This window comes from Argopecten irradians, chromosome 5 (assembly GCF_041381155.1).
Source record: "Argopecten irradians isolate NY chromosome 5, Ai_NY, whole genome shotgun sequence".
NCBI classification, from domain to species: domain Eukaryota; kingdom Metazoa; phylum Mollusca; class Bivalvia; order Pectinida; family Pectinidae; genus Argopecten; species Argopecten irradians.
In genome coordinates this window covers 13,923,364-13,951,259 of record NC_091138.1, presented here as the reverse complement: position 1 = coordinate 13,951,259, position 27,896 = coordinate 13,923,364, and the positions used below count along the sequence as shown (strand labels likewise).

General features: G+C 36.7%; 2 protein-coding genes across 5 annotated transcripts in view; both read right to left on the bottom strand.

Annotated features, from left to right (window-relative positions):
- Window positions 1-666: 666 nt before the first annotated feature.
- On the bottom strand, window positions 667-1,311 carry LOC138324273 (ADP-ribosylation factor-like protein 1). Its single transcript, XM_069269353.1, has one exon. It carries the CDS (start codon window positions 1,309-1,311, stop codon window positions 667-669), a length of 645 nt encoding a protein of 214 aa, XP_069125454.1.
- Window positions 1,312-2,776: 1,465 nt separating this feature from the next.
- Window positions 2,777-27,896, bottom strand: part of LOC138322935 (solute carrier family 22 member 4-like) — a 38,465-nt gene continuing 13,345 nt past the window's right edge. For 2 of the 4 annotated variants that reach the window (XM_069267184.1, XM_069267182.1), the window contains exons 2-10: window positions 17,003-17,392; window positions 16,371-16,599; window positions 15,672-15,864; window positions 13,117-13,350; window positions 12,517-12,651; window positions 5,354-5,557; window positions 4,609-4,690; window positions 4,049-4,267; window positions 2,777-3,184 (exon numbers count right to left, since the gene is read on the bottom strand). In XM_069267184.1, coding sequence (XP_069123285.1) covers window positions 4,085-4,267; window positions 4,609-4,690; window positions 5,354-5,557; window positions 12,517-12,651; window positions 13,117-13,350; window positions 15,672-15,864; window positions 16,371-16,599; window positions 17,003-17,323 — 1,581 coding nt within the window. In that variant the 5' untranslated portion in view covers window positions 17,324-17,392 and the 3' untranslated portion in view covers window positions 2,777-3,184; window positions 4,049-4,084. The other 2 variants (XM_069267185.1, XM_069267183.1) reach the window with 2 other exon arrangements.

Here is a 27,896-nt window from a genome sequence, read left to right as displayed (position 1 = left end):
ACCATTAACTAAACCAGAATAGGCTCCATCTATGGAACAGCCACCATTAACTAAACCAGAATAGGTTCCATCTATGGAACAGCCACCATTAACTAAACCAGAATAGGTTCCATCTATGGAACAGCCACCATTAACTAAACCAGAATAGGTTCCATCTATGGAACAGCCACCATTAACTAAACCAGAATAGGCTCCATCTATGGAACAGCCATCATTAACTAAACCAGAATAGGTTCCATCTATGGAACAGCCACTATTCTGGATTAAATGATGGAACGAACTTAATTGGTGTATGGAAGCAGGATAACAGCAGTGGTTATAAGAATTGCATATATAAAGTACTATTAAATTAATTTCTGAAATGTTGTCTATATATATTATTATATGGTCTATTACATGTACACGTACCTGTTAAACACAAAGTTATCAACGTTTTATATATCAACGTTAAACCTATACATATCCGCTATATGTCCGACTTATGGCCAATTTAAGAATAGTATCCTTAGGCCATTTTATTGCACAATACTTGAACAAAGTCAGGCGAACACATAGCGTCAATACAGAACATCTGCCAAATCCCAGTTTATAGTATAGTAATCATTATCGCTAGTAATATCCTCCAATATCGTCCAGAGAATGAAACGACGTGTAGCACGAAAATCCTCAAATCCTTGAAAATAATTCTTTAAATGAACGGAGCATCCTTGTATGAAGTGACGATGAGTCTTGCTTTTTTGACTGTTGGGCATCTGACCCGAAGAAAGTCTGGCGCGCGAACTTTTTACCCAGTTGACACGAGAGCCAGTCCTGAACACTGTCCAGTCCCTCGCCCGTCGTTGCCACCACAGGGAACAACTCGTACGTGTTAGAGACCATATTATCCAGGTCCAGACCCTGTCTCACTTCCTCTAAAGTCAGCGGTATCCCCTCTTCTGTGTCTCTCCGATTGACAAGCACTGCCATAGCAGCTTTAGTGCAGCCTATAGTCTCAAAGTAATAGAATCCTAGTTTGGCCAATGCCATGTGGTCCGATGGTCCTCGGTCGTTTACTACGTAGATGACGGCGTCTATTTTCTGATAATATCCGGATATACCACCCGGACACCGGGTACCGAGCATGTTCCATGTAACTGCCTGTACGTGTTCCCCGGATAGAGCCTCCAACCTCTGATACTGGTCTATAAACCGGTCCTTTACATTCCCTAAGTTGAGGTTATGTAGGACCGATGTTTTTCCTGTCCCTTCAGGACCTATTATCAACACGGTCACATTCTTTGACAGCCATAGTTTCCCTAATGCTTTACCCATGTCTACAGTTCTCTATACACAATCATTTTAAGACGGACCGTGCGAAGCCCCGATATATAATAAGCCAAGGTTTGTATATAGACACACTGTTTATATACCAGGCCTGAAGTCAATATGAAGCGTCATCACTATTTTTAGGTCTGATTAAGAAATTGTGTACTGTCACACATGATTTATCACAGATTAAAAAAAGACACAGACGATACATGTAGGTCCAGTGAGAACTTTCTCTCGGATGGTATTTTTGTATATGTAACATTTACAACAATCGGCCTACTAAAGTAATAATCCAAAGTTGTGGTGGTTATCTCCCCTTCAACGCTACGTCGTACAGGTATGCACAATACTAATTTGATTTTAAATTACTTCTGGGTTCCATGTATTAAAAAGCGTATTCCTTCAGTATTTTTTTATTACTGTTCACGGAAAGAAATTAAAATATTGTAAATACCGAATTAAAAGCATTATTTTTCATCGGATTAAACGTTTTGTTTAAATCGGCATAAAATTCAGAACGAGCTAAAAAAGTTAAAATGGTTAAAATGGTAAGATTATAGAGTAAAAACCTTTTGCGAACTTAATTATGTCACATAACTGTACATGGTTGCGAAAAACCTACGTCCGACCAAGCTAATTGTTGATGTAGAATATATCAATGTGATATCTGCGTCAACTAATATGTTGATTTTGACTGTTCTTGTTTTTAGAACTAAATACCGATAATGCTCATTATCACCAATAAAGGAGGGAAATAATTCAAGGTGCTACAAAGCAATATTCCGTAAGCTTACATTAAAGTCTAAAACTAATAACTTCATAGATCGCTGATTTTGTCCACCATTTGTAAGCGCCGGACAACTTTTCTCTCCTGTACGGTCTACTTCACACCACTAGTCAGCATGGACAGAGACATGCATTTCAAAAACAATCTTTTGAAAATCCTCCATTGGGCATTATCCGTCCGATCCCTTTACACATCGGCTGTTAACACCTCGAAGGATAAACCACGGTTGAATCATATTACATCTTATCATCTATTTAATACAAGTACTGATTATACATACTACATAGTTAATAATAATTTTCATAAAAACCTAGTTATGACTCACCCTTCACATAAATTTTATCAACACTGAAGTGTTTGTATGAGACGGACGATGACCTGGAACACATCATCTTATATATATTCAAAGAAAGGTTAATTAATTAATGGTATATTTTAAACAAGATTGTCCTGAACAGAAAAAAAAACATATTTAAAAGATTTTTTACTCAAGTCGTAACAAGTTCAGTCTTCAGTGTTATTAATGATATAAAAACAGTTTTGGTAGAAAAGAAATTTCGAAAATGCTAATCTACAGATCATAATATCTGAATGATCAACACTGAAATGTTTGTAGATGACGGAAGCCGTGCCAGGTCACGATGACATGGAACACATTATCACATCAAAACAAAAACAATATTTGACAAAAACATTTTATTGCTATTGAATTGGGATGGTGAATTACAGGGTTTTATACAAGGTATTCGATCCAAGGTATTCATTTTTATACAAGGTATTGGTTTGGTTATTATCTACAGTTTGATTGGGTCCAACTCTATATACCGCCATCTACCCTAACCATAAACCAAAACAAAGTCACTATAGGGCACGTCTGTATACGAGTCGAGACACAACTCACGTGCTTCAGTATTTACATATCACGTGAGCGCAGATGAGAACGGGAATCTCAAACGTTTCACGGTTCAGAAAAAAATCCGGCCATTCGTATGACCACCAGACAGACCGCTCCACGTAAAACGCACTTCAGTCGACGCCTCATGTTTGCTGACTTGTTCCAGTGTTGAGACCAACCTTTATCCGGAACGTCTGAGAAGAAAATTAAAATAGTTGTCTTAATGGTATAATGTTAAAAGTTTTGTTATACAAGAACTATCGCATCCTCGATACTCCAGGGGTTCCGATCACTTACGATCTCTACACCCCTGGACTATCTCATAGTAAAACTGGAGGCAACAGAACAGAACAGGTAATTAAGTCATTTGATGTACATCAAAAGAGCCAAATAGCAGTACACTGTGGTTGACTGTATGGCTTTGAAGTTGGGCGTCACTCTCTCTGTAGTCTTCAAGGGAAATCTTTCCTGACCTATGATTGGTCAAATGTTTTCCGCTGAGCTGCCTTCAATTTCACTATGATATAGTCCAGGGGTGTAAAGATCGTAAGTGATCGGAACCCCTGGAGTATCAAGGATGGAACTATCGAAGATGGCTCCAAACTTTACTTTGATGGTCAAACTGCTGTTATCGTTCAACCCAAAGTTTTCTTTAAATATAGTTTCATCTCGCTAGTTGTTTCATTTTAGGGGTATTGGATAAATTAATACAGAACAATCAAATATGTCTGTACCACCGAAAGGACAAAGGGAAATAGGTCTTAGCACACAGACAAATTGTATCAACACTGGTCAATTGGGACCATAAAAAAGTGGTTTTATCAGTCAGGGAGGGATGGTAGGTTTGACTGTATAGACCTATTGTGAGAATGGTATCCAGGTGACATAACCTCGCTAGCCATAGGTATTCAGTCTGTTATTTTCCTTTCAAGGGCATATCGGACTGAATACTCTTGGCTAGCCAAGTTGTACCATAATATATTATTATCTTTCTAATACCTTCTTACAAATGTAATTAAAATGTATGGCAATAAATGACTATACCCCTTGTTCCTCACCTATAAGTTTACCGATCATCGATGACCTTTGTCCCTTCATCTTGCCCCTCCCCACGCCTGTGTGGACAAACTAACTTCCTTCATGCCGATCTGACGGTGTCGACTTGGGAGCAAGTCCGGGAGAGGGCGCTGTAGCGTCTCGGAGAAAAGAAGTCCAGAAAATCCAACAATCGTCATTAGGACTCCGTACCCAATGTAAGGCAGTGTGTAGTGGAAGTTCTGAAACCAAGATTGGGTTACTTAGTAACACTTGGGGGTTGGTATACATCGAGTAAGAAAAAAATTGTTCATGACTGAAAACCAAACAATCAACGATCATCTTGCCACAGTGAAAGTGTTTAGAAACATCACTATTGTAATTCAAAATGTGCCAACAAAACTCCTCTGATACTTTTCTTAGTTACAGTAATAACTTACTAACTTCAATTCAAGTAGAATTTTGAACTCATTTAGGTATCATAACATATCGCTAATTTAGATATCAGAACATATATTCATTTACTTATCTGAGCGCCTCACTAATTTAGATTGGAGGTATCTACACACGTGGGATTGCTTACCTTAGAAAAGGCCGAGAGGACCTGTCTGCCAACGGTACAGCCGACTACAGCAGACATGATACCGACGGATGTCCCCATACACCTGCAATGGCGTGTACATGTACCATAGTCAATATTTTATAAAAGAAGGAAAATGGCCTCTGCACTAGGCCTAATGATTATGGAATAAGAAAATTCTGTGACTGTGAAGAGACAGTGCTTTGAATACAATGAAATCGTATAATCGAGGCGAAAAGATATCGTGACCGTAGAAGAAGGTAACTCTATGAGTCCGAAGATGTATTTCGAAAGCCAAAAAAGGTCAATGCTTTGTTACGCCACCCGAGAAAGAAGGCAATGTTATGTAACCCATGTAATAGGCGACAACATTTTGTTATGACTAAGAAAGAACGCAACCTTCGTAGCGCATTTGGAAGAAGGCGTTCCTTTGTTATGACTGCGAAAGATGGCGATCCGTTGTTATTACTTATTATCGTGAAAAAACGCAGAACCTTAAGGCAGATCGTTGAATCGTATCATTTATGCACTACTGCTAAAAACGAATCTAACAGTTGGACTGTAATAGATCTTGTAATTACTAATAAGATATGAAAAAGACTATGGTCCCTAAATGGTCTATGTTTCCTCGACTTCTTCTGTTATTGATAGACGAGCATATTTCTATGGTAAGGTAATTACAATAACTACTATACGGTATACGTAATTTAGCAGAGGAAATGTTGTAAGTGTCGTTACACCTATTTACCTGATGGCTGTGGGGTATGTTTCTATGGTGACGAGTCCAGTCAGGGCCATTGAAGCAGTTACTCCTAGTTTGCCGAACACGGATATACTGGTGACCATCTGTTCGTCCTTGTCCAGATTATTGGTGATATGGAGGACAATGATACACATCAGAGCGAACCCGGACGACGTCCCATACAGGAACAGGCACCAGCGGCGGCCAATACTGCAACAGACATAAGTACATTACAATTAAGGATCCCCATCTTAATGTTGTGGATACTCTATATCACACAGAACGAACTTGTTGTCAAACATTAAAGGGTATACAATGTCCCCATCTTAATGTTGTGGATACTCTATATCACACAGAACGAACTTGTTGTCAAACATTAAAGGGTATACAATGTCCCCAATGTTGTGGATACTCTATATCACACAGAACGAACTTGTTGTCAAACATTAAAGGGTATACAATGTCCCCATCTTAATGTTGTGGATACTCTATATCACACAGAACGAACTTGTTGTCAAACATTAAAGGGTATACAATGTCCCCAATGTTGTGGATACTCTATATCACACAGAACGAACTTGTTGTCAAACATTAAAGGGTATACAATGTCCCCAATGTTGTGGATACTCTATATCACACAGAACGAACTTGTTGTCAAACATTAAAGGGTATACAATGTCCCCAATGTTGTGGATACTCTATATCACACAGAACGAACTTGTTGTCAAACATTAAAGGGTATACAATGTCCCCAATGTTGTGGATACTCTATATCACACAGAACGAACTTGTTGTCAAACATTAAAGGGTATACAATGTCAGCATCTTAATGTTGTTGATACTCTATATCAGATAGAACGAACTTGTTGTCAAACATTAAAGGGTATACAATGTCCCCAATGTTGTGGATACTCTATATCACACAGAACGAACTTGTTGTCAAACATTAAAGGGTATACAATGTCCCCAATGTTGTGGATACTCTATATCACACAGAACGAACTTGTTGTCAAACATTAAAGGGTATACAATGTCCCCAATGTTGTGGATACTCTATATCACACAGAACGAACTTGTTGTCAAACATTAAAGGGTATACAATGTCCCCATCTTAATGTTGTGGATACTCTATATCACACAGAACGAACTTGTTGTCAAACATTAAAGGGTATACAATGTCCCCATCTTAATGTTGTGGATACTCTATATCACACAGAACGAACTTGTTGTCAAACATTAAAGGGTATACAATGTCCCCAATGTTGTGGATACTCTATATCACACAGAACGAACTTGTTGTCAAACATTAAAGGGTATACAATGTCCCCATCTTAATGTTGTGGATACTCTATATCACACAGAACGAACTTGTTGTCAAACATTAAAGGGTATACAATGTCCCCATCTTAATGTTGTGGATACTCTATATCACACAGAACGAACTTGTTGTCAAACATTAAAGGGTATACAATGTCCCCAATGTTGTGGATACTCTATATCACACAGAACGAACTTGTTGTCAAACATTAAAGGGTATACAATGTCCCCAATGTTGTGGATACTCTATATCACACAGAACGAACTTGTTGTCAAACATTAAAGGGTATACAATGTCCCCAATGTTGTGGATACTCTATATCACACAGAACGAACTTGTTGTCAAACATTAAAGGGTATACAATGTCCCCAATGTTGTGGATACTCTATATCACACAGAACGAACTTGTTGTCAAACATTAAAGAGTATACAATGTCCCCATCTTAATGTTGTGGATACTCTATATCACACAGAACGAACTTGTTGTCAAACATTAAAGGGTATACAATGTCCCCATCTTAATGTTGTGGATACTCTATATCACACAGAACGAACTTGTTGTCAAACATTAAGGGTATACAATGTCCCCATCTTAATGTTGTGGATACTCTATATCACACAGAACGAACTTGTTGTCAAACATTAAAGAGTATACAATGTCCCCAATGTTGTGGATACTCTATATCACACAGAACGAACTTGTTGTCAAACATTAAAGGGTATACAATGTCCCCAATGTTGTTGATACTCTATATCAGATAGAACGAACTTGTTGTCAAACATTAAAGGGTATACAATGTCCCCAATGTTGTGGATACTCTATATCACACAGAACGAACTTGTTGTCAAACATTAAAGGGTATACAATGTCCCCATCTTAATGTTGTGGATACTCTATATCACACAGAACGAACTTGTTGTCAAACATTAAAGGGTATACAATGTCCCCATCTTAATGTTGTGGATACTCTATATCACACAGAACGAACTTGTTGTCAAACATTAAAGGGTATACAATGTCCCCATCTTAATGTTGTGGATACTCTATATCACACAGAACGAACTTGTTGTCAAACATTAAAGGGTATACAATGTCCCCAATGTTGTGGATACTCTATATCACACAGAACGAACTTGTTGTCAAACATTAAAGGGTATACAATGTCCCCATCTTAATGTTGTGGATACTCTATATCACACAGAACGAACTTGTTGTCAAACATTAAAGGGTATACAATGTCCCCATCTTAATGTTGTGGATACTCTATATCACACAGAACGAACTTGTTGTCAAACATTAAAGGGTATACAATGTCCCCAATGTTGTGGATACTCTATATCACACAGAACGAACTTGTTGTCAAACATTAAAGGGTATACAATGTCCCCATCTTAATGTTGTGGATACTCTATATCACACAGAACGAACTTGTTGTCAAACATTAAAGGGTATACAATGTCCCCATCTTAATGTTGTGGATACTCTATATCACACAGAACGAACTTGTTGTCAAACATTAAAGGGTATACAATGTCCCCAATGTTGTGGATACTCTATATCACACAGAACGAACTTGTTGTCAAACATTAAAGGGTATACAATGTCCCCATCTTAATGTTGTGGATACTCTATATCACACAGAACGAACTTGTTGTCAAACATTAAAGGGTATACAATGTCCCCAATGTTGTGGATACTCTATATCACACAGAACGAACTTGTTGTCAAACATTAAAGGGTATACAATGTCCCCATCTTAATGTTGCTGATACTCTATATCAGATAGAACGAACTTGTTGTCAAACATTAAAGAGTATACAATGTTACCATCATAATGTTGTGGATACTCTATATCACACAGAACGAACTTGTTGTCAAACATTAAAGGGTATACAATGTCCCCATTGTTGTTGATGCCACTATATCAGATAGAACGAACTTGTCGTCAAACATTAAAGGGTATACAATGTCACCATGTTAAAGCTGTTGATACTCTATATCAGATATAACGAACTTGTTGTCAAACATCAAAGGGTATACAATATTTCCATCTTAATGTTTTTGATACCACTCTATCAGATATTATAACGATCTTGTTGTCAAACATTTATGCAACACATATACGCTGGTTTTACAAAAGTATACGAGCATCATTCAGGTTTTAGTCTGGAATGTGGTTTTAGTTCTATTCTGTGCTATATGATTGCGAACGATGTGTACGGGTATTTTTGTGGCGTTGGTTTGTTCATGCTGTGTCATTTTGTGATAGCAAGAATACTTGATTTATCATTAAACTCTAACAAAGGCATATCCTAAATTCGCTACATCACATACTGACAACGGACAGACCAGTAATTCATCTCACGGAATTTTCAACCACACGTTCTCGTCTCTTAGATACAGACACCTCAATCCGACTAAAATTGTAAACAGCAATATTCGTACTAACTCGATTTGCCCTTTTCTTCTTCTCGAAAATATCTTTCAATCATCTTTTCAATTTTTAACTCTTCTGCTTCTTAAGCTCTTCCATATTATAGACTGAAAGAACCTTCTTAGAATGCTTCTCTTAAATGAGCGCAAATCGAGTTGGCATGGAGACGTCTGTGTATAAGAAACCAAATCAGTATTACACATTTTGAGCATACACAACCAATTTTACTTACTGCCAAGCTGAAAAAAAGACGAAAGGAAAGAAAAATCCGCACCACAAAACTGAAAAAGTCGTTACACTGTACTATAATTTCAACTGGGGATTCATTTCGAAACTGTTTGATATCGCCAGCTTATACAAGTGCACGATGAAACTACATGTAATGTGGTTAAGTAGACTAACTATAATGGATACCCTATAGTACCAAAGGACCATAGGGACACAACCGTATGCCGAAAAAGCCAAGTGTTAAAACTAACTTTGCATATTATACCATTATCCATAAATAAAAAAAAGTTGAAATTCAGGAAATATCGGGTTATCGATCGTTTGACTGTCCCGGAAGAGCATGTCGCGTGTTCAGAACCCGTAGCATTTTTAAATCCAAATAATGGATGCAAATGCATTCTCTGAGGGCGCTATCGATTTGATTATAAAAATATAATGTGCTCTTCGATGAATCTTGAACTGTTTCAAGGCTGATTTTTCTCCTTCCTTCATTGTAGCTGAAGACTAAACTACACAACAGGACGAAAGTCAGACACAGTTCTCGTCAGAAAATTCGAGACTATAGCAAAGCAATATTTTATCAACATACTTGTCTATCACCCAAAGTTTCCTGAAATATTACCTCCGATATCAAATGTTATTAAATTCCCATTATAAACACTAATGGCACTTTGACGAGAAAGCTATTGATTGTCGTAAACACGCCAAAAACAATTGTATATAGGAAGACCATCACACGCTGACGGATGTAAAGCATCTAAAAAGGGAGATTGAAAGGTTTTAAAATTAAATTTATACTGTAAGCATATGAAAGATGTGTCATTTAGGAGCCAGATTACTTTTTGTTCTTCTTTTGGAAAATAATCTGAAAGGTTGAATATGTATAGTCATCCAACTTCACTAGCCAGGAGTACTAGTATCCAGTCCGATACTCTACCTGTTTCAGAATGGGTATCGGATTGAATTCCCTTGGCTAGCGAAGATGATAGTCCTTCAGTTCACCAAAGTAGGTGTTTGTGACTGATAGTACACTGTCATGTGTAAACATCACACTATGCTCCCTTTATGACATAACCAGTCTTGTCATATTTTCACGCAAAAAATGGGATAGCACTCTAAAGAGACAAGAGGCTCGATTATACCCCGGTCTCCCAAAACGTACACACTCGCTTCACATACACGTATCGCTAGAATGAAAAGTCGTCTTAAATTTCCTGAACTGTAAGAAATATAAGCAGAATGAAAGAAAGCGAAACCAAATCAATCTAACCATGGTAATTACTTCAAGGCAGAATCAGTTTATTGTGCGCAGCAATGCAGTAAGTATATGGTTGTTTGGTGAGCATTTCATTTCTTTCCCTTGATTACCAAGTAACGGAACCTGTTTTGACACTTTGTGTTTGTCTTGCATGTCAATCAAATGTGTGCTTATCGACTGTAGTCATACCAATACAGGGAGAACGTTTTCCTTAGCCAGACAAGCATGATTTGATCGAGTTCTAATTATGTTATAAAACAATCGCATTCTCTGTTCCTTAATATACGGGTCTGTACATGATAAACTTCAACAATTTTGAATTTGTTTTAAAAAAATTCAGCCAGTTTGGTTGTTAAGTTTGAAGATTGAGAAAACATGCAACCGCTTATGTAACTTATCATATATGAGAAGCGGGACATAATCTATAAATAAAAAACTATATCAAAGTTCAGATCTACATTTATAATGAAGGATAGGAACATTTGAAGAAAAAAGTAGTCTCGCACAATTTCGAAAGAGGCATACCTCGACCAAAGTCCATTTTCAACTGTTAAGGGCCAAAGAAATAATATCAACAGGATTTTCCAGATGACACGGGACCCAATCCAACGTAAGTCTTTAGGATACGAATTACTTCAACTATTAAGAAACACATTCTCCGTTATTTTCCGAAACCTCATTCATTTCCAAAAAATATGTGGTTGGAATTCTAACGGGTTTCTCGTCAGCTCTGTTCAAGATTTAAGGTAATTGATTTCACGTGCTTTTTTCATTCCATCTGTATTACGTTCTTCATAAATATTGAAAGTTTGTCCAAAAGAAGAATGGTCTGGTATTGTCTCATCAATATTAGATTGGATGGCCTCCTCCCCAGTATACACACTAAAGCCTGACTGAGATCCCATGGTGAACATAGGGAGTGTGATTGAATCAGTAAAATAACGTTAATAGACCCAGAGTATTCTGTGATGTAGGGCATTTAGAGTGCATAACTACATAATGTGCACATAAAGAGGAGATTTACTCGATTTCGGCTCGATTCTATCTCTACAGAAAATCAGATAAAATATTAATGAATTATTGCACTCACATTAGTCTGTACCCAGTGCATTCATTCGCTCAATGACCATATCAACATTTCAGGAACCCCGCTTAAATTTATAAAAACTCTAAATTTCAGATGAGAAGGATAAAAATCGGGAAACATTTCCACTGCACGAAGACTACCACAGCGGGAACTCCGTGTGTGCGGTATCTTATGTAATACCGAACTCCTACTGAAGTTCTAATTATGCCGCCTCTTTTAGTAATTAAATCACAATTCCATGCAATATGGTTGTCATTATTTCAACCCTAGATGTTTTATGTTATTGAATTGATTCACCGAAATCAAACGCCTATCTGCTCAAGAATTTATGCGAAATTAGAGGCGTTTTTCATCATGGGCGCCTGGAATAATAATTCTATTCTCGTACAAGGTTTCAGAGAATGCACTTAATAACAGGTAAATGTGTACAAATTAGTTTGATACCATTGTTTTCGTCCTCATAGCACTGTTCTTTGATCCTAGAGACAGATATAGGTTGATTTAAGGCAAAAGCCAAAAGCAGAATTGAAAATAGATTCAACAAGATCCCTTAATATCATCAGGAAATTGAAAATGACCAACAGTTCAGGAAACATCAACTTTACTAATTTGGGTATATGCGATACTCATATGCGGTACATGTCTGCTAGGTGGCAGGATTTATCAGACAAGTATTTATTTCATCTCTTCGCCATCGAAACCCCGCAAATTACCATAAAACGAAACCCGTTTTCAAAAATCATCAGATGTCATAAACTTTTATCAAAAAAAAAAAATAAAATAAAAAAAATACAAGTTTACTACTTGAATAAATGTCATATTTCATTTTGTTGATGCACCTACCATTTGTTAATGACGATGGCGGAGAACACGATGGGTAGATCGATGGTGTATGTGATACAGATGTCCACGTAAACGTTTCCGGTAAGACTGTCCATCCGGTCCAGTAAACACCGGTAGACGGCGCAGCTGATGGACCTAGAGCAGTTTGGCCGATAGATTAACATACAAAAGGTCTATCTTGTATGTGCCGTATCTACATTTGTTGAATGTAAGAGTTTTGGGAAATTGCATTTTATCTGTGTTGTGTTTTTATGATAACATGTTCATTTGTTTACATAATAAAGATGCACAGTCGGAGAAAGTGGTTAAGTGTCAAATGGGATAGTAGCGTAATTGATCGAATATTTCTGTTTAAGAAAATGAAACAATAATCCGAGTTTTGGATACCGATTGTCATGCAATATGTTCACTTGTGTAACCTTGCCCTAAGCTAAGGGCAGTAGTTTAGAATCGGGGCAAAGCGTGAGCTGAGTATTATCAAAAAGTCATGAATGGTGAAGAATGCCCTAAATGCATGCGACCAAACAATTATTTGTTTTCTTAAATATAACAATATTTTCTTTAGATAAAGGGAAGACAAGACAATTGAAAAAGACGTACCAACATACAATGGCAGCGATGGTATATCTACAGGATTTCCTTGTACGGAACAGATCAGTAAAAGTATGAGTTCTTTTGTGCATAGAATTCAGGACGGCGAGTCTAGCTCGATCACACAGCAACGTCACATCCGCCACGCAGGTTGTATTAGCAGACGTTATTTCTTTAATGGCAGCTTCAGATTCGGCGAACCTCTCTCGACATCCGTACCATCGGAAACTTTCTGGAAATATGCTGTTGATAAAAATAACGTTGTTTAGATAGTCATCAAAGATATTTTGGGAAACATTATGTGCTTGAAACTGAAAACTGAATAGCTCTCTATTGCATATCTAACATAGATGAGGATAACAAAGGATTTTTTTTAGACGAACATAATCTATTTTGCCTTTTTAAAAATGTATTGGCGTTAAACCAACCTTCAGTTTGTAATGTTTTTGAAAGTGTTGAATAGCTTTCAAGGCCAAAAATCAAAACTACATACAGACTGTTCCAATGTACAAATTTCTCAAAACTCGTTTGTCAATGTTTCGAAATATCAGTAAGTAAGTAAGGAAATATGTTTTGTATTTTAACAGGAAATGACATTTGTTTCTGTCTGTGGTTATTAGAATCGATTGCATTCAAGAATTCCTCTGAAGAAACAGAAAGGAGAATTCCCACCAATTACCATTTCTTATGGTAAATCATTCAGTTAGAGTATTTTATTGTGATAGTTAGAGACAGGCCGAGACTTACTGGTCCATTACGGGAGATCTGCCCCGGAGAACAATACGTCACATTGTGGTCTATATTGCCTCTCTGTGTAGCCAGCGCTGGCAATATACAGACTATAAATAACAGAAAGTGGTCCTCGACCGTAATTGATGCTCCGATTCCTGAAACTAGGGCCCGTCCCCCGGGTGTAATCACGACCCGTATGAATTACTATTGATACACCGTGGGGTCAGTCGTAACAGTCTCGTAATAGTCTACTGGACGAAACTTCCCCATTTACCCATATACATAACTAACTTCGTCTTTGATGGATAGGAATCTAACGTTATATAATTGTTATGTACTTTGCTGACCGATCGATTAGCTTGCCATAAATAACTCTAAGTTTTATGAACGCTGGCGTCACCTTAATTGACACTGTTCTAGTTCTTGTCTTCACATGTATTCCAAAGACAGAAGGAATATGCTCAATCACACCAATTACGTAAGGGACATTTCAAACAGTTCGGTATTGACGCAGTAAGGTCGTTGACCAATCAGTTAAAAGCATATTCAAAATATTTTCATGTCATACGATCTACTTTTGGACAAAAAGAGCGAGGTTAGTTGTTGCGCTTCCTTTTGTTTGAAGTTGGTAGGGTTTTTGGACATAAATTCTTTTGTAATTTTATTAAATGAAAATAGTTTTCCTAAAATGTTACCAACGTCCTATGACAAAGTTGATAACTTAACCAATGCGAGAACTATATTTGAATATTTTGAAAAGCCTTCACTGACAACAAAATTATATAAACTACAACATAATTGTTGTGGGTCATACTCGGTTGTGTTCCAAATTAATCATTCAGAAAACTCCGAATTCGTCGAAAGAAGACTAATTTCGGGTATATATTTTGTTATAGGAAAGTATACAAACTCCATCGTCGGAGACCCACGGGTGATCGCACTACACTACGCTACACTTGTCACCCGTGGGCAAACTCCAGGTAAAATCGTCGTAGGTAATTTATATGCATGAAGAATTTGATTGGTTCCAGGATAGTTTTACGATGGGATTTCATCCAATCAGAGTAAAGGTTATGTACAGTATACGGCAGCACAACAAAGTTGACCAACACTTGCACCTGGCGAATGTTTGGGTACACGATACTGTGAGCGCACGAGCGGTGTATACACGTGTGTGTATGGGCCAGGTAAACTATGAACAAAAGCGTTGTTAGCTTCGTTCATAGCAGTATAGGACTTTATTAGGTATTTCTGTAATAATATTATGCTTTATAAGGGTAGAAATAGCTATTTTCATTTCAGTGTTTTATACTAATAGTCTTAATGTTATTAGGTATAATGTACTAATTAGGGCATACGTATGTTGTAGCTCAACGTCATGGAGCTAACAACGCCTTGACCTACATATTGTAACCAAACACAGCTGGTTGACACTCACTGTGGTCAACAACTCCATTCTACCCTTGATGTCATACCTCCACACTCGCCATACTGCCATGACATATGTGGTCATAAGAGATAGTTTTGCGAAGATAGAGATCTGTATGATTTGTCCTTGATTGTTTTTATACAAAACTCATATGTTATTTATTGGCGCCGCCATTTTATGTTTATCTTCATTCTGAAGAGTTCCGAACTACATATCGAGTACTCTAACTGGTTAATTCTAGTGTGTGAATTAGCATATTTTACGACGATTTTACGAGGAGTTTGCCCACGGGTGATAAGTGTAGCGTAGTGTAGTGCGATCACCCGTGGATCTCCGACGATGAAAAAAACTCATGCTATATCAATTACTTAAATGTCACCCTTTAGTTTGCCGAAGTACTCACAAATATGTACCAATGAATGGGAGACTGGTGGCGGAGGTGGCGATGGCGAGGTAGCGCCAGTTCTGTGTGAGCCAGCTCTCGAAGGAAAGCACGAGGACTCCCAGCGTCCACAGACACGAGCAGACACAGACGTCCCGCCAATTCTGGCCGATATGTTCCACCGTCAGTACCATACTGGTCACCACGAATCCACCTTTAATGGAGAAAATATTTATTCTATCTCAATTTAGTGCATTTTATAACTAAATTTATCAATGTATGGATCGTCCGGGCAAAATTACATTGCAAGTCTATTAAGTTCAAAATAGCATGCAAAATTTACTGCAAATTAGATGAAATAGCTTTTGTAGATTGTGTCCATTTGACAAATTGCTGTAATATTAAAATAGGCGAAGTTACTGAGAAATCGGTTTTGCTCTGTCTGTTCAAACCCTATGGACTCAATGTACTGATCCATGTTGTAGTAAAGGGGTTAACGACAAGACAGGTTAATGGGTAGAACAATCATGATGACCCAAATATCGCTGATTTCACTTTGATTTACTTGTCATTAAGGTATGGTAGTAATACAGTGATGAATGGGAGAAAGAGAAATCCATTTCAAAAAGAAATGCTATACATGTCTGGAATAACAAGTTGTAACATAACATATGGTTTCAAAGAGGTTTTTAAAACCCGTATAGAACTAAAGTTGCATACCAGCAAACAGACCGACGAGAGTTCGGAACAGGAAGAAGTTGTACCAGTCCTCTGACAGAGCCACCATGCCCTGGGCCATCGACATGCCTGCGTACATAAGGAACAAGATGACTTTCCTACCGACAAGGTCACCAAAGAATCCTCCAACGAAGGCCCCGGCGATCATACCTCCATTCTGGCCATACCATACATACTCATACAGGACGGCGTCTGGTCCCCACGTCATCCACTAGAACACAACAAAAGGATGATCTAATTATTCTTCACATAAACCTAAACTTACTGTTGCCATGGAGATAGTTGTGCATATATATATGTAAAGATGAAGGATGTCAGCTTCATTTTTCTGACCAAGTGTATTATACAAGAGGAGCAGCAAAGCAATAAGCGACTGACATGTGCATCATGTGGACGTAGTCACAATTCGAATGGATCTTGTTCTATGATCTAGACACAAAACACGTAGTTTGTACCAAACCATACAAAAATATTACGGTACCTTTTAAAAAATGTAATTCTGGGATTTGTAATTGACAATAAAATCTTCAAGAAAAATATACATAAACATTCAATAACACAGTTCAGAGTACAAGCTATGTCCAAAAAACGTTGACAGCCCGGGACAGACCTACCTTCGGTAAGATCCATCTTCCATCGAACGTACGGTTTCCCGCCTCCTCGCATCCTCGCGTTTCGACAACTGTCGTCTGTCTGAACGGAGACTCAGTACTATTGGTGAAGTTTCCTGTCACAGTGGGGTCTCTTGTCACTGATTTCAAGCACGGTTGTTCCTCCCACGCGTTTTTCTTGAGGAAGGTAAGATACATGAGGATCATCCAACATAGGGATTGTAACAGTGTTGTAAGTAAAAACAGACGCTTCTGGTAGAATCCGAATTGACGTGTACGACTAAGAATTGCTTCAAACGCTTTGGCGCTTTCATCGCATGTCATGGTCCTCGGAAATCATGGTTTTATCGTGTCTTGGTCGTGTTCAAAACATGGCAGCCGTCGCTCTGGTAACTGAAAGACAAAATGTAAGTTAAATATACGTTGCGTTAAAACATTAGAATTGAATTTAAATAAGACAAGTTTAAGTTGTGCTTTATGTTAGTAGTGAAGATTTAAATACAGTAAAAAGGATAGTTTTAAACGAGGGATTGGACCGACAAAAAGTAATGCCAATGTCAAATAAAGCGCCAGTTTCGATTATCACGTTTTGTTTCAGTGCTATTAGAAGTTTGTAGATTCGTAAAAAAAATGCAATCGCGTGGACTACATTTTGATTAATTCAAACTAACTCGACAAGTATTTTGTTTTGTTATAAACCCCGTAGATGCTTCAGCTTTGGACAATTCAACGAGTTAGTCCATGTCCTCTCTTTTGATGCGTTTACATTGTTTGATATATTTTTTTAAACACATCCATGTTCCAATGAATATCAATGAGATAAGTTTTACAGTGAAAACAAATGGAAGCAGCAATACTATCAGTGAAGCTTTGTTATTGATAAATGGTTTCGCAATATTACACATAGCCATCGACCTGGTAGTAGGCTATGGTCATGCTTATGAAATAAGTTTACCGTAGTGTAAGTCTGTACCTAAGGATATGTTACATACAACTCTGAGAGAGACGCACTCCACACAAAGTCAAAGCAGAAATATCTGGTAATTAATTAAGATGGATTGATCTGGGATGTATGGTTGTGGAACTTATCTATCATAGCGTACCCAGTAGCTATAATTCATCCCATGCGAACAGAGTAGAGAGCCAAACCTGGCTGCAGTGTTGGCCAGTGCTATTGGTAGTTGTCGTGAGATAATCTAACTTCTGATAATGTTTTTCTTTGAGCCCGAACCAATATTTTATCCTCGCGTAAAAATATACGTCACTCGCTGGTAATAAACCAATCAGGCACACTGATAGCACATATTTTAGTATCACAACATCCTAGTATTTTATTAATATTTTTTTACATATTTCCGAGATAAATCACAGAACGGGATGTGCTACTTTCAACGATGATTCTAGCAAGATGCTTTTTGTATAATCCGTTCATCATAATGACGCAAATATATAGCATTGGCTGTAATATATAATAAACCCTACTACGTCTTTGCCATACTTCCTGCTATTGCCTTCAGGACTGTACTTTTATATTAACACTCACAGCGTCACATTCCCTTGTAGCGTACCATGATTCAATTTATTAAACATTCTAAGGCCTGTTCCAATCATCCTGCTTTTTGTCAGGTCAGTTGTCGACTGCTAACGACGGAATGGAAAACAAAAGCGTGTTCTGAAATGAGGTAACGCTTTATGGTCTGAATTGTCATCTTATTTGGAAATTCCCGATATGCTATGATGTCATATTCGTCCGGCACTCCTTAATAGGTCCTATTGAATCGTTAGTGCCTTCCGGGTTTCATTTGATACAATATAGCACGATGCTTTATACAAAGGATTATTGTTTCGTTTTTTGTCTTTTCGGGAGTTTATGAAAAAACTTGTCTCCGCGAATTCCCATTTACAGCATTGATTCAGATAGGAAATTCCGGACATTTTTTTAATGCTCATCATGCGAACTGTTTGAAATGGAAATCGCAAAATTTAGTAGCCGCGAATGAAAGTTGGTTTACAGTATTCATTCCCTTTACTGTGATGCTGTTCGGCATACTGTTTTTGAAAAAAAAGTTGAAAGGCCTGATTACGATTAAAAGAACATTCCATTTACGAGACAGTCGATGGAAAAAATAAAACAACAAAACTAAAAAAAAATTCACGAATTGTCGATCTGGGTCTTCCGTAAACACTCAATACTTTTTATTTAGTATGCTGACGTAATGAAAGTGTCCTAATCACATTAACCAATTGTGTGGCTACTAATTGGAACACACGTGCCAAATAATTACGTGATAATGGTTACAATAACAACATTTGTGAACAAAGCTTTTACAAGTTTAATTAGTTTAAACGTCCTATTAAAAAACATGGTCATCTCAATACGTGAAATACGTGAAAGGTTTATGTTGAAGAAAACCAAAATACCTGGAGAAATGCCACCGACAAGACATCAGTATTTGGCAACTGACCCACATAGGATTTGAACACAAGATCCACATTTGGAGCATCGTGGTTATATGTCGGGACATTTTAACTACTCGACCGCCGCTACACCGACTGCCTCATAAAGCTGTTTCATTCGTTCAAAGAGTCGTTAGTGATGTCACTACCAAAGTGTGTGTGAAAGGAGGCAGACAAATTCGAAAGTCTATTTTTATTTGATCAATTGTTTGGTTCAGCTTCTAACCAAGAAGTCTTTTATTCTTTGAAATCAATAAATAATAATTCAATGACTGACCAAACACCAATTTAATTTTCGATATTTGTTAATATTTTGTGTGTGTTTTGCACCATCTTATGAGATAACAGGTGGTAGGCCCGACTGCTGGTGAATTGGAGACCGCTCAGGTACCATAATTGTATCGGTCAGAAAGACTACCGCCATAGCGTTCATCTCGAAAACTATACGTCTTCTCAAATTTTAGTGGTGACACTGCAGCTCTACTGATGCAATTAACTGAAAATGGTAGGAATGTTAACAAGTCAATAAATAAAGAATTTTATTGTTCTGTCTCCAAAAATCTTTGACATAATAACAATGTTTTTATATTATGCGCCGTCGGGTTTGCTTTTTGATGATACTTAAAAAAAATTGTTATCTGGTATCGAAGATGACCGCCACGACTGTCATCTCATAACAACCTTGACAAAGCACGCTTTAGGTAGTCATAGTCTTTGAATTAGAAATTAATTGTAACAAGAATTTTAATATAACTATAATAATGACAATTTTGTTTATTTACGTGTCATAAATCTCATTTACCGTAAGATACATTGTCATAAAAAAGAATAGTGCTTAAAATACGTATCTAGGATCAATCTTTGCAAAGAAACTGTATAAAGGATGTATTCTTCTGAGGTTTCAGTCCCGTTGAAGTCTCGTTTCGACAAAGATCAAAGAAGTTATGAGATTTTCAAATATATTTTATCAATATCTGTAGCAAGTTGCCAGATGCAAATTTTGTCAAAAAATTACATTTCTATTTTCAATAGATTTTTTTATACAGGGATTTTAAGAAATGGCCCATTTGGCGGCCATTTTGAAATTGTGTGTTTTCCTCTTTGAGTAGAGCCATAGTTTAACCAATTTTTTACTGAAATCGTTTTTCCTTAAATCATCACTGCACCAGCATTTTTAGCTGTATCGAGCTAATATTTGCTGTTAATCTTTACTAGGTTCATGGTTCTTAAAATATTGAGCATTATTGCGTGAAGTGATACGCTTTGTCACTTTATTTTTACATTTAATGGTAATTTGAGCACTTTTATTTTTTACTCTAAAATACTGAAAAATAACACATATTCAAATGGGGCAAAAAAGTAAGCACACTGACCCCCCATTTTTCTGCCTAATTTAGAAAGAACAACCCATTCCCTATTGATATGCAAAATATTAACAAAAGTTTAATACCACGACTGTTTCTATAAAGGGTTAGATTTGGCAAAAATGGCTGAAAATGGTGTATTTTGTAGCTCAAAATTAAGGGGTAGGAGTAGCATATTTGTTATTCTGAGAAAAAATATGAGTCTTATTAATCAAAATTTGTATATTTTTAAAGAAGACTACAGGAAAATAAATTCTTCAAACTTCCATACACATCAAAAATCACATTAGGAAATTATGGCTTTAAACTCTTGTGTATATGGTCAAAACAGCAAAAATCCCAAAAAATCCACTATTTTGTCAATTTGGTATCTTTGAGTGACAATAGCTCAAAAACAAGCACACCGAAATATGTTTTTTCTTTCATTTTCTTGTATGGTATGAACTCCTATTTCCAAAAATCTATATGAGAAAAATAGTTTAATACAAGAAAATTTTGACTTCTCAGAGGTGTACATCCTTAAAGCAATATTTAAAGATGCTCCATCGCAGACGAATGGTATTTTTTCTTTACAAAAAAACAACAACAAAAAAACCCCAAAAAAAACATGGCACTATGGCCTATATAAAATGAAGTACTGATTATGCATGCACCAAAAGCAAAACAGATTATTTTGTATGCATTTTAGTGTTAGTTAGACTCATATAAACACGACTATAGATCAGTTATGGTCTGTAGGCGGTGTAGCATAATTTTTGTGGATTTTCAGAAGAAAAACAAATTAATTGAAACATTCTCTGAATGTCACCAGTACGGCACAATTTGAGTTTTCCAAGGGTCGGAGATACCTGCGAGATCCGCTCAATATGCGCCATCAATTATTTAGAGACTAATGTCATTACATCTTTAAAAGGTTTTAGTGCAAAAGACATTCTTTTATATGTGATTTATCCCAGATTTAAAATTGTATGTTCAATATAAAAAAGAAGTGATTCTCAGTCCAATAAGCTGATAAGATACTGGTTAGTTATGACATATTGACATGCCACGCCCTATACAATATCTCTGAATATGTAACTTAAACCTTGTAAACAAACTTGAAGAGCGGTCTTCCTGGAAGGCAATCCAGTGAACGATGAACAATGTACTTTTCTCATGTTAATAATCTCTCATGTCATTAACATGGAACGAACATTTTCGATAACTCTGAATAATGTTTTTCTTTGAACCATAACTAAACCCCATCCTTACGTAAACATCTGCGTCAGTGGACAGTGATAAAGCGTTTATGTCCATAGATAACATAAAGTTGATATATAGTGTAGGAATGTTATGCTTCAAAACAGAAACGGGGTCTGTAATTTAAAAGTATGTCCGGTGATTAATATGCAACTTCCTGCATTTTTATCAACTGCACTCAAAACTGCATTTGACTGCGCCAGAGATTGGAATGGTCTATGGCTTTCAACGTCTATAAAACCAGCTGTTGTCGAAGTTTAAATTCTAATCTCGCAAAATAATGACTTTCTGTTATCACCTTGTTGCTTTCTTTTTTCTTCATATCAACATCACATAAACTGTATTTTGTCTGAAATGACAAATCTTTTATCTTAACCCGAAATCTGTGTCTAGTCCGAAATCAGATCAATGATACTATAATAGAAATAGTGAAACACTGCTATACATTGTATTTGTCAATTAGTGGTTTAATATAATGTTTTTGTGGAGATGATGTTTGTTTCGACATTTCCAAAATATTAGCAGTTTTTCACCACCGCAATTGTACCTTGAAATCATAGTAAAACGGCATCAAATGTACTAAATATTTTAAATGAGTAACACCCTAATCGACTTGACGTCAACTGTTCTGGACCCTCTTAGACAAAGCCTCACAATATTTTCCGAAATTATCCGATTTCCCCAGTTAGCCTTTGGCCTCAATGAAGGGTCTTTATGGCCCGTATTACAGTGGACTGATCCGTTCCTAACCACGACTGTTTATATGCAATAAAATAAAGTACAACAATCTTAACATTTTGATATGTCAGTAGTGTACATGACTGAACTGTTCGCTCTACTTCTACCGACTAAAAGGACTCGAGCAACGCCAAACTCTGAACAGAACCAGACATTGATCAATGTCCGTTTCATGTTTGAAACTTCCGCTTTACCACGTGCAATAGACGAACAGGGACCCCCACAGTTGCGGCATTAAATAAACATACGATATATATTTATAGTCCACTGATCGCTTTCTCTGATTTATGATGTAAATTCGTTTGGTATTTTGGACGAATCAAATTAATTGAACCAATAAAAGTAGGCTGACTGGCTGGATATGTTAACGATAAATGCTTTGCTGAAAAAAAAGATTTGGGCCGTAGATGAAGGAGAAAGATCTCATTACTGCCACGGTAATGAGTAATTTGTTTGTAAAGATGTAATTAACCACATACTGTTCCTAATGTGAACACATGTGGCTCTCATGGCAAAACCCAAGGTACCGCCCTACGTGGGATTCCTAACGTTGCTATCAAATGAGAATAAAACTAATATTATGAAAAAAAAAGAATATTTTGAAAGAAATTGCACCAAAGCCGCCAATAAACTTAATTGGTGTCATTCACATAGTTTCCGATTTAATTGAAGATATTTTAACTGTTCTGTTGTATTGATTAAACTGCATTTTCATCGAGCAATAAAACAATACAGTACAAACATTGATAACACGCTTACTTTATCGAACAGTACAAGTTTAATGGCCTCTAATCTTCTTGGGATAAAACAATACTGAAAATACATGTCTCTAATCCATATATGACTTGAAACACACGTTTACCTTGCATTTATTTTCAAACTTTTTATTCTCCATTCATACACTTCATTATGGTGATGAAATGACTAATCATCGATTATGTTCTTACTCTTCACTCCTTTTTCTCACTGAACCATGGTAATGGTTGATCATAGACTAGCTAAGACCAGATACACCGGAAGAGTCAGCGTTGTCTGATTCATCGGTGATACCCGGTATTATAAACTAGGTAAAATCCTTCCTGGTTTAGTAACCCGTTCATGCTTATGTCTATGTCGATCTGGGTTTTTTGTCAAGTATATCTATAACAAGAGCTTTTTATGAGAAAGGGTCAAAGAAAGTCGAGAAAGATCATGTTAAACCTATGGTTAGGTTTGAGATAAAAATAGAGGAACAAATTAGGCTGCTTTAATGGGCATGGGGAAACATAATTAAGAAAACAGTCCATATTTCAAATTCATGAATACATCTGGATTGAAAAGAAGATATAAGTCAGAAAGTGCCTAAAACTATATCGATTTTTTACAGAAGCAGCTGTCAAGGTAATATCAAACACCCGTTATCTAACTTTTACACGTTAATGGTACGTGTCTGAGATAGATTGGTGATTGTCTAAAGCTGATTGGCTGTGATAGGTAACGATAGTGTGAGAATGATGTAACCTCGTCTGTATCTCATCAAAGTGTGATGATTTAAACTCCGGCATTTAGGATAACTGATGACTACCTGTCATTTAATTTGCCTTCGAATGAGGCTGGTGTGTGTAATCTTTAATCATAATGCTCCATTCACACACGTTAGTGACACTAATGAACTGCTAAATCCTTATAGTCGATATGTAAGAAGCAGAGTGGCACGGCCCGTGGCTAACAAACAAATACTACTGTTCGTGTGTCAGAGTATATATTTACAAATGTCGGCAAAAACACTTCCGCTCTCTTGAAATAAGTAAATAAATATCCATCTATCGTGACGACCTCGCCTGGTAGCTATAGAGTAGATAGAGAACTATGCATCTGCCAAATAACCAAAGAATCTTTGTTTTGGTTTAAACGACATGCAGGGTTAAATAACTATTTGCATCATTACACACGCATAAAACAGCAAGCGCTACTTGGCATGAATCTGCAAATTATTGAATTAGCGCATTGACTTCCGGTTAAAATAATTCCACTTCATATAACATTCACATCATTTAAAGTAACAGCAGTCTCGTGCTATTTGTCGAAGAACAAAGAGTTAAATAACAACATTATTGAAGTATCTTCTTGAATATAATAATAATGTAAATAATGCACATTGCAAATCATACAACATCAGTGAAATATTATCTATGACATAACAGTAACTATACCTTGTGTTTATTATACATAAATATTATAAACCATGGACTTGGCCATGAAACTTACGTATAATTACGATTAAATTATTATCTTTAGATGTTTACCTCGGTTGATATTCTGCATTGCTTGGAAGTGAGATAGTCTATATAGTCTTTAAAAACAATTAAATCAAAGTGGATCAGTGAAGGGTTGATAGTATGATATCACTTATGATGCCATTTATTTGAAAAAGAAACCTACATCATCTTGCAGCTGCCGACCGCTCATCACGATCCATCATGTCGACCTGTCCCGCCTATTGAGGACCTGGCCGAGAGCGTGACGTCATTAACATCATAACATCAGTCATTCAACAAGCTGTTGCTGCAGATTTAAGCAATCAAGGTAGCAATCAAGTTTCATCAGAGGAGTCTTCTGTTGGTGTTCTCGGGGATGTTTTCTTTGAAAATAGCCCGGTATTTTAATTAACAGTGCAGCCTCCCGTCCTACAGGCTGATTCCAATCAATATGTAATATAAAAGAACGTTTCATGCAGCTATGGTTCTACCGAATTTGATATTAATAACTTGCATTCCATAAACCCTGCATTCTTTTCACATTTTTTTTCTCGAAGACAGCAACAAACCCGCTCTCGTTTATTTGACTCTAATAAATACACCTAATATTAAAGATTGTTTGCACTGAACAACTGTGCAACATCTACAACACATGTCCTTATTCACGTAGTAGGTTTTAACTGAAATTCCTCTGCCCCCATCAATACACTGACCGGCAAAAGTACCGTTCAACTTTGTTGTTGCAATAAATAGGGAATAAACAGTGTTTTTATTGCGTCAACAGCGGTATGAACGCAATTGAGACAATGCTACTAAATACAGGAGACATTTTCTAATTTCAGAACTATGTGTAATTGCATTGCGTTCTTACTGGCTGAACATGTACTTTAAAATCAGCATTTTAAACCCCAAGTTCAGGTTAAACACAATGTAATAAGACATTACAACTCTATTCTAAGCATTAGCAGACCAAAATGTTTCTAATTTGAGGCTGGGTGTTGTAACCGGATGTTTTAGACTGCCGTTTCCCTTTTTATATTATGATTGCTATTTAACATTAGTGGCGTCGACAGAACGCTTAAAAAGTTTCAACATCGAACAAAAGATTCCAGTTTGCTGCCCGCTGAGAAATAATAAAAGTCAGCGGTGTGTGTTGAATGTAGAATTTGTTGTGTCATGACCCGCTTTTACAAGTCGGGTAAATCAAACTTATTATTGCAATTTGAGGAAACTTCAAACTTCTCAAGGGAAATGTAATCAAAGTGCTAACATCTCTGTCAGAAGCAATTGAAAGAAACCAGGCTCTTCACAACTCTCGACAGTATAACAAATCGCGTGTTTTACAGTGTGTCAAAGATGGCTAAAGGGATAACTACACTCGTATCTGGTGGTTATCGCGGTACAGAAGAGAAAATAGAACTTGGCCTAGTTTTCCATGATTTAATAAAAAAGATCAATTTACAAGTGAATATCAATGTGAATTTGCATACCATTGTGAGAATCTTCAAAAGATTAACTGCATTGTCGATATGAGGATGGTTAAAGCTAATGTTAGTGTCAATGTTAATATCAATGAGCCGGCCACTATTGACGGAAACGTTAGAATCCCATCGTTTGGTACTTTTCCATAATTATTGTATAAATGGACAATCATATTTCATATGGACATTGTTGTCGACGTTTATTATCGTGACTGGATATATCTTTATTTAATATTGTTAAAAGGTTCTTTTCAGAGAACTGTTTCCTTAACTCAAAATTTGATACATTTCAGGACCATTGAATTAAAAATTATTTCTAAGGATAACATTAGAAAAAATAGTCGATTCATAGAATCATGTGTTATAATACTTAACCCACTTGCCACCGTAGGCCCATTATCGTTGACGAATATGTTTGTAATATTAGAGAGGACTTTATCATAAACGGGTTTTCATGGATGGAGGATGTTGTGCAAGTGTGTAACAACCATTATTCAAATACAAATATCAACATTTTAACTGTAGACCTATTATGTAACCTTACCAAGTGCAGTTGACATCCATCAGTCTATGAACTGATGTTCGCTTAGAGCCATTATTATTGTAACGTTGTGCCGATCACTTAAGTTGACGATAATGGTTTCTTTCTTCAATATTGATGTAAAATATCTAAGAATGTCATCATAAAGTGTTACCAAATGTAAATATAAGCATATTATTAAAATAGTATTTAAGCATTGAACGTCTTTCAGTTGGCAAGAAGTTCGAAGTTTTTTTCAAGAAGGCGTGCCGATCAGTTTAGCAATACTGAGGTTAGTCACCTCAGCCGAGACATTGATGTGACGACAGGATGATATATGTAGGAGAGGATATGGTTTATGTAGCCATCCTCGGAAGCCTAATGGATCTGTGACAGAGCCCGTCGTATGTCTTACACAGAGTCGATAAAACACCATCGATGTGTACGTCGATATATCATACAAAAAACAAGACAACACATATATAGCATAAATCATATGACTTGCAAATCCAGCATAGATCATATCTCGATTGTAGATAAGATAGGACTATCCTCATAAGCACATTGTAAACAAAAACGACCTTGTGAAAGCTAAATGGGTTAAATGACCTTCCTAAACGAGAACGACCCTGCAAACAGGGACATGTTTAATCGGCCTAACAACAAACAAGAATAGCGTTCTCCCTAAAATAGACTTTTAATTCATTAACCAACAGAGGTTTTATAACAAATGAAGGTCGATATGGTGTTTGGTTTAATTTGTACGTACTAATGATGTTCTAATGGAGTCACAGAACAATAGTATTAACTTAATGACGCTTGTTGAAACAGTTTCGAACGAAGAGCTGTAAAGTTGTTCCA

What these genes read in the sequence shown, in the direction of transcription:
- LOC138324273 (XM_069269353.1), bottom strand. Translation starts at nt 1,311, where the DNA reads ATGGGTAAAGCATTAGGGAAACTATGGCTGTCAAAGAATGTGACCGTG.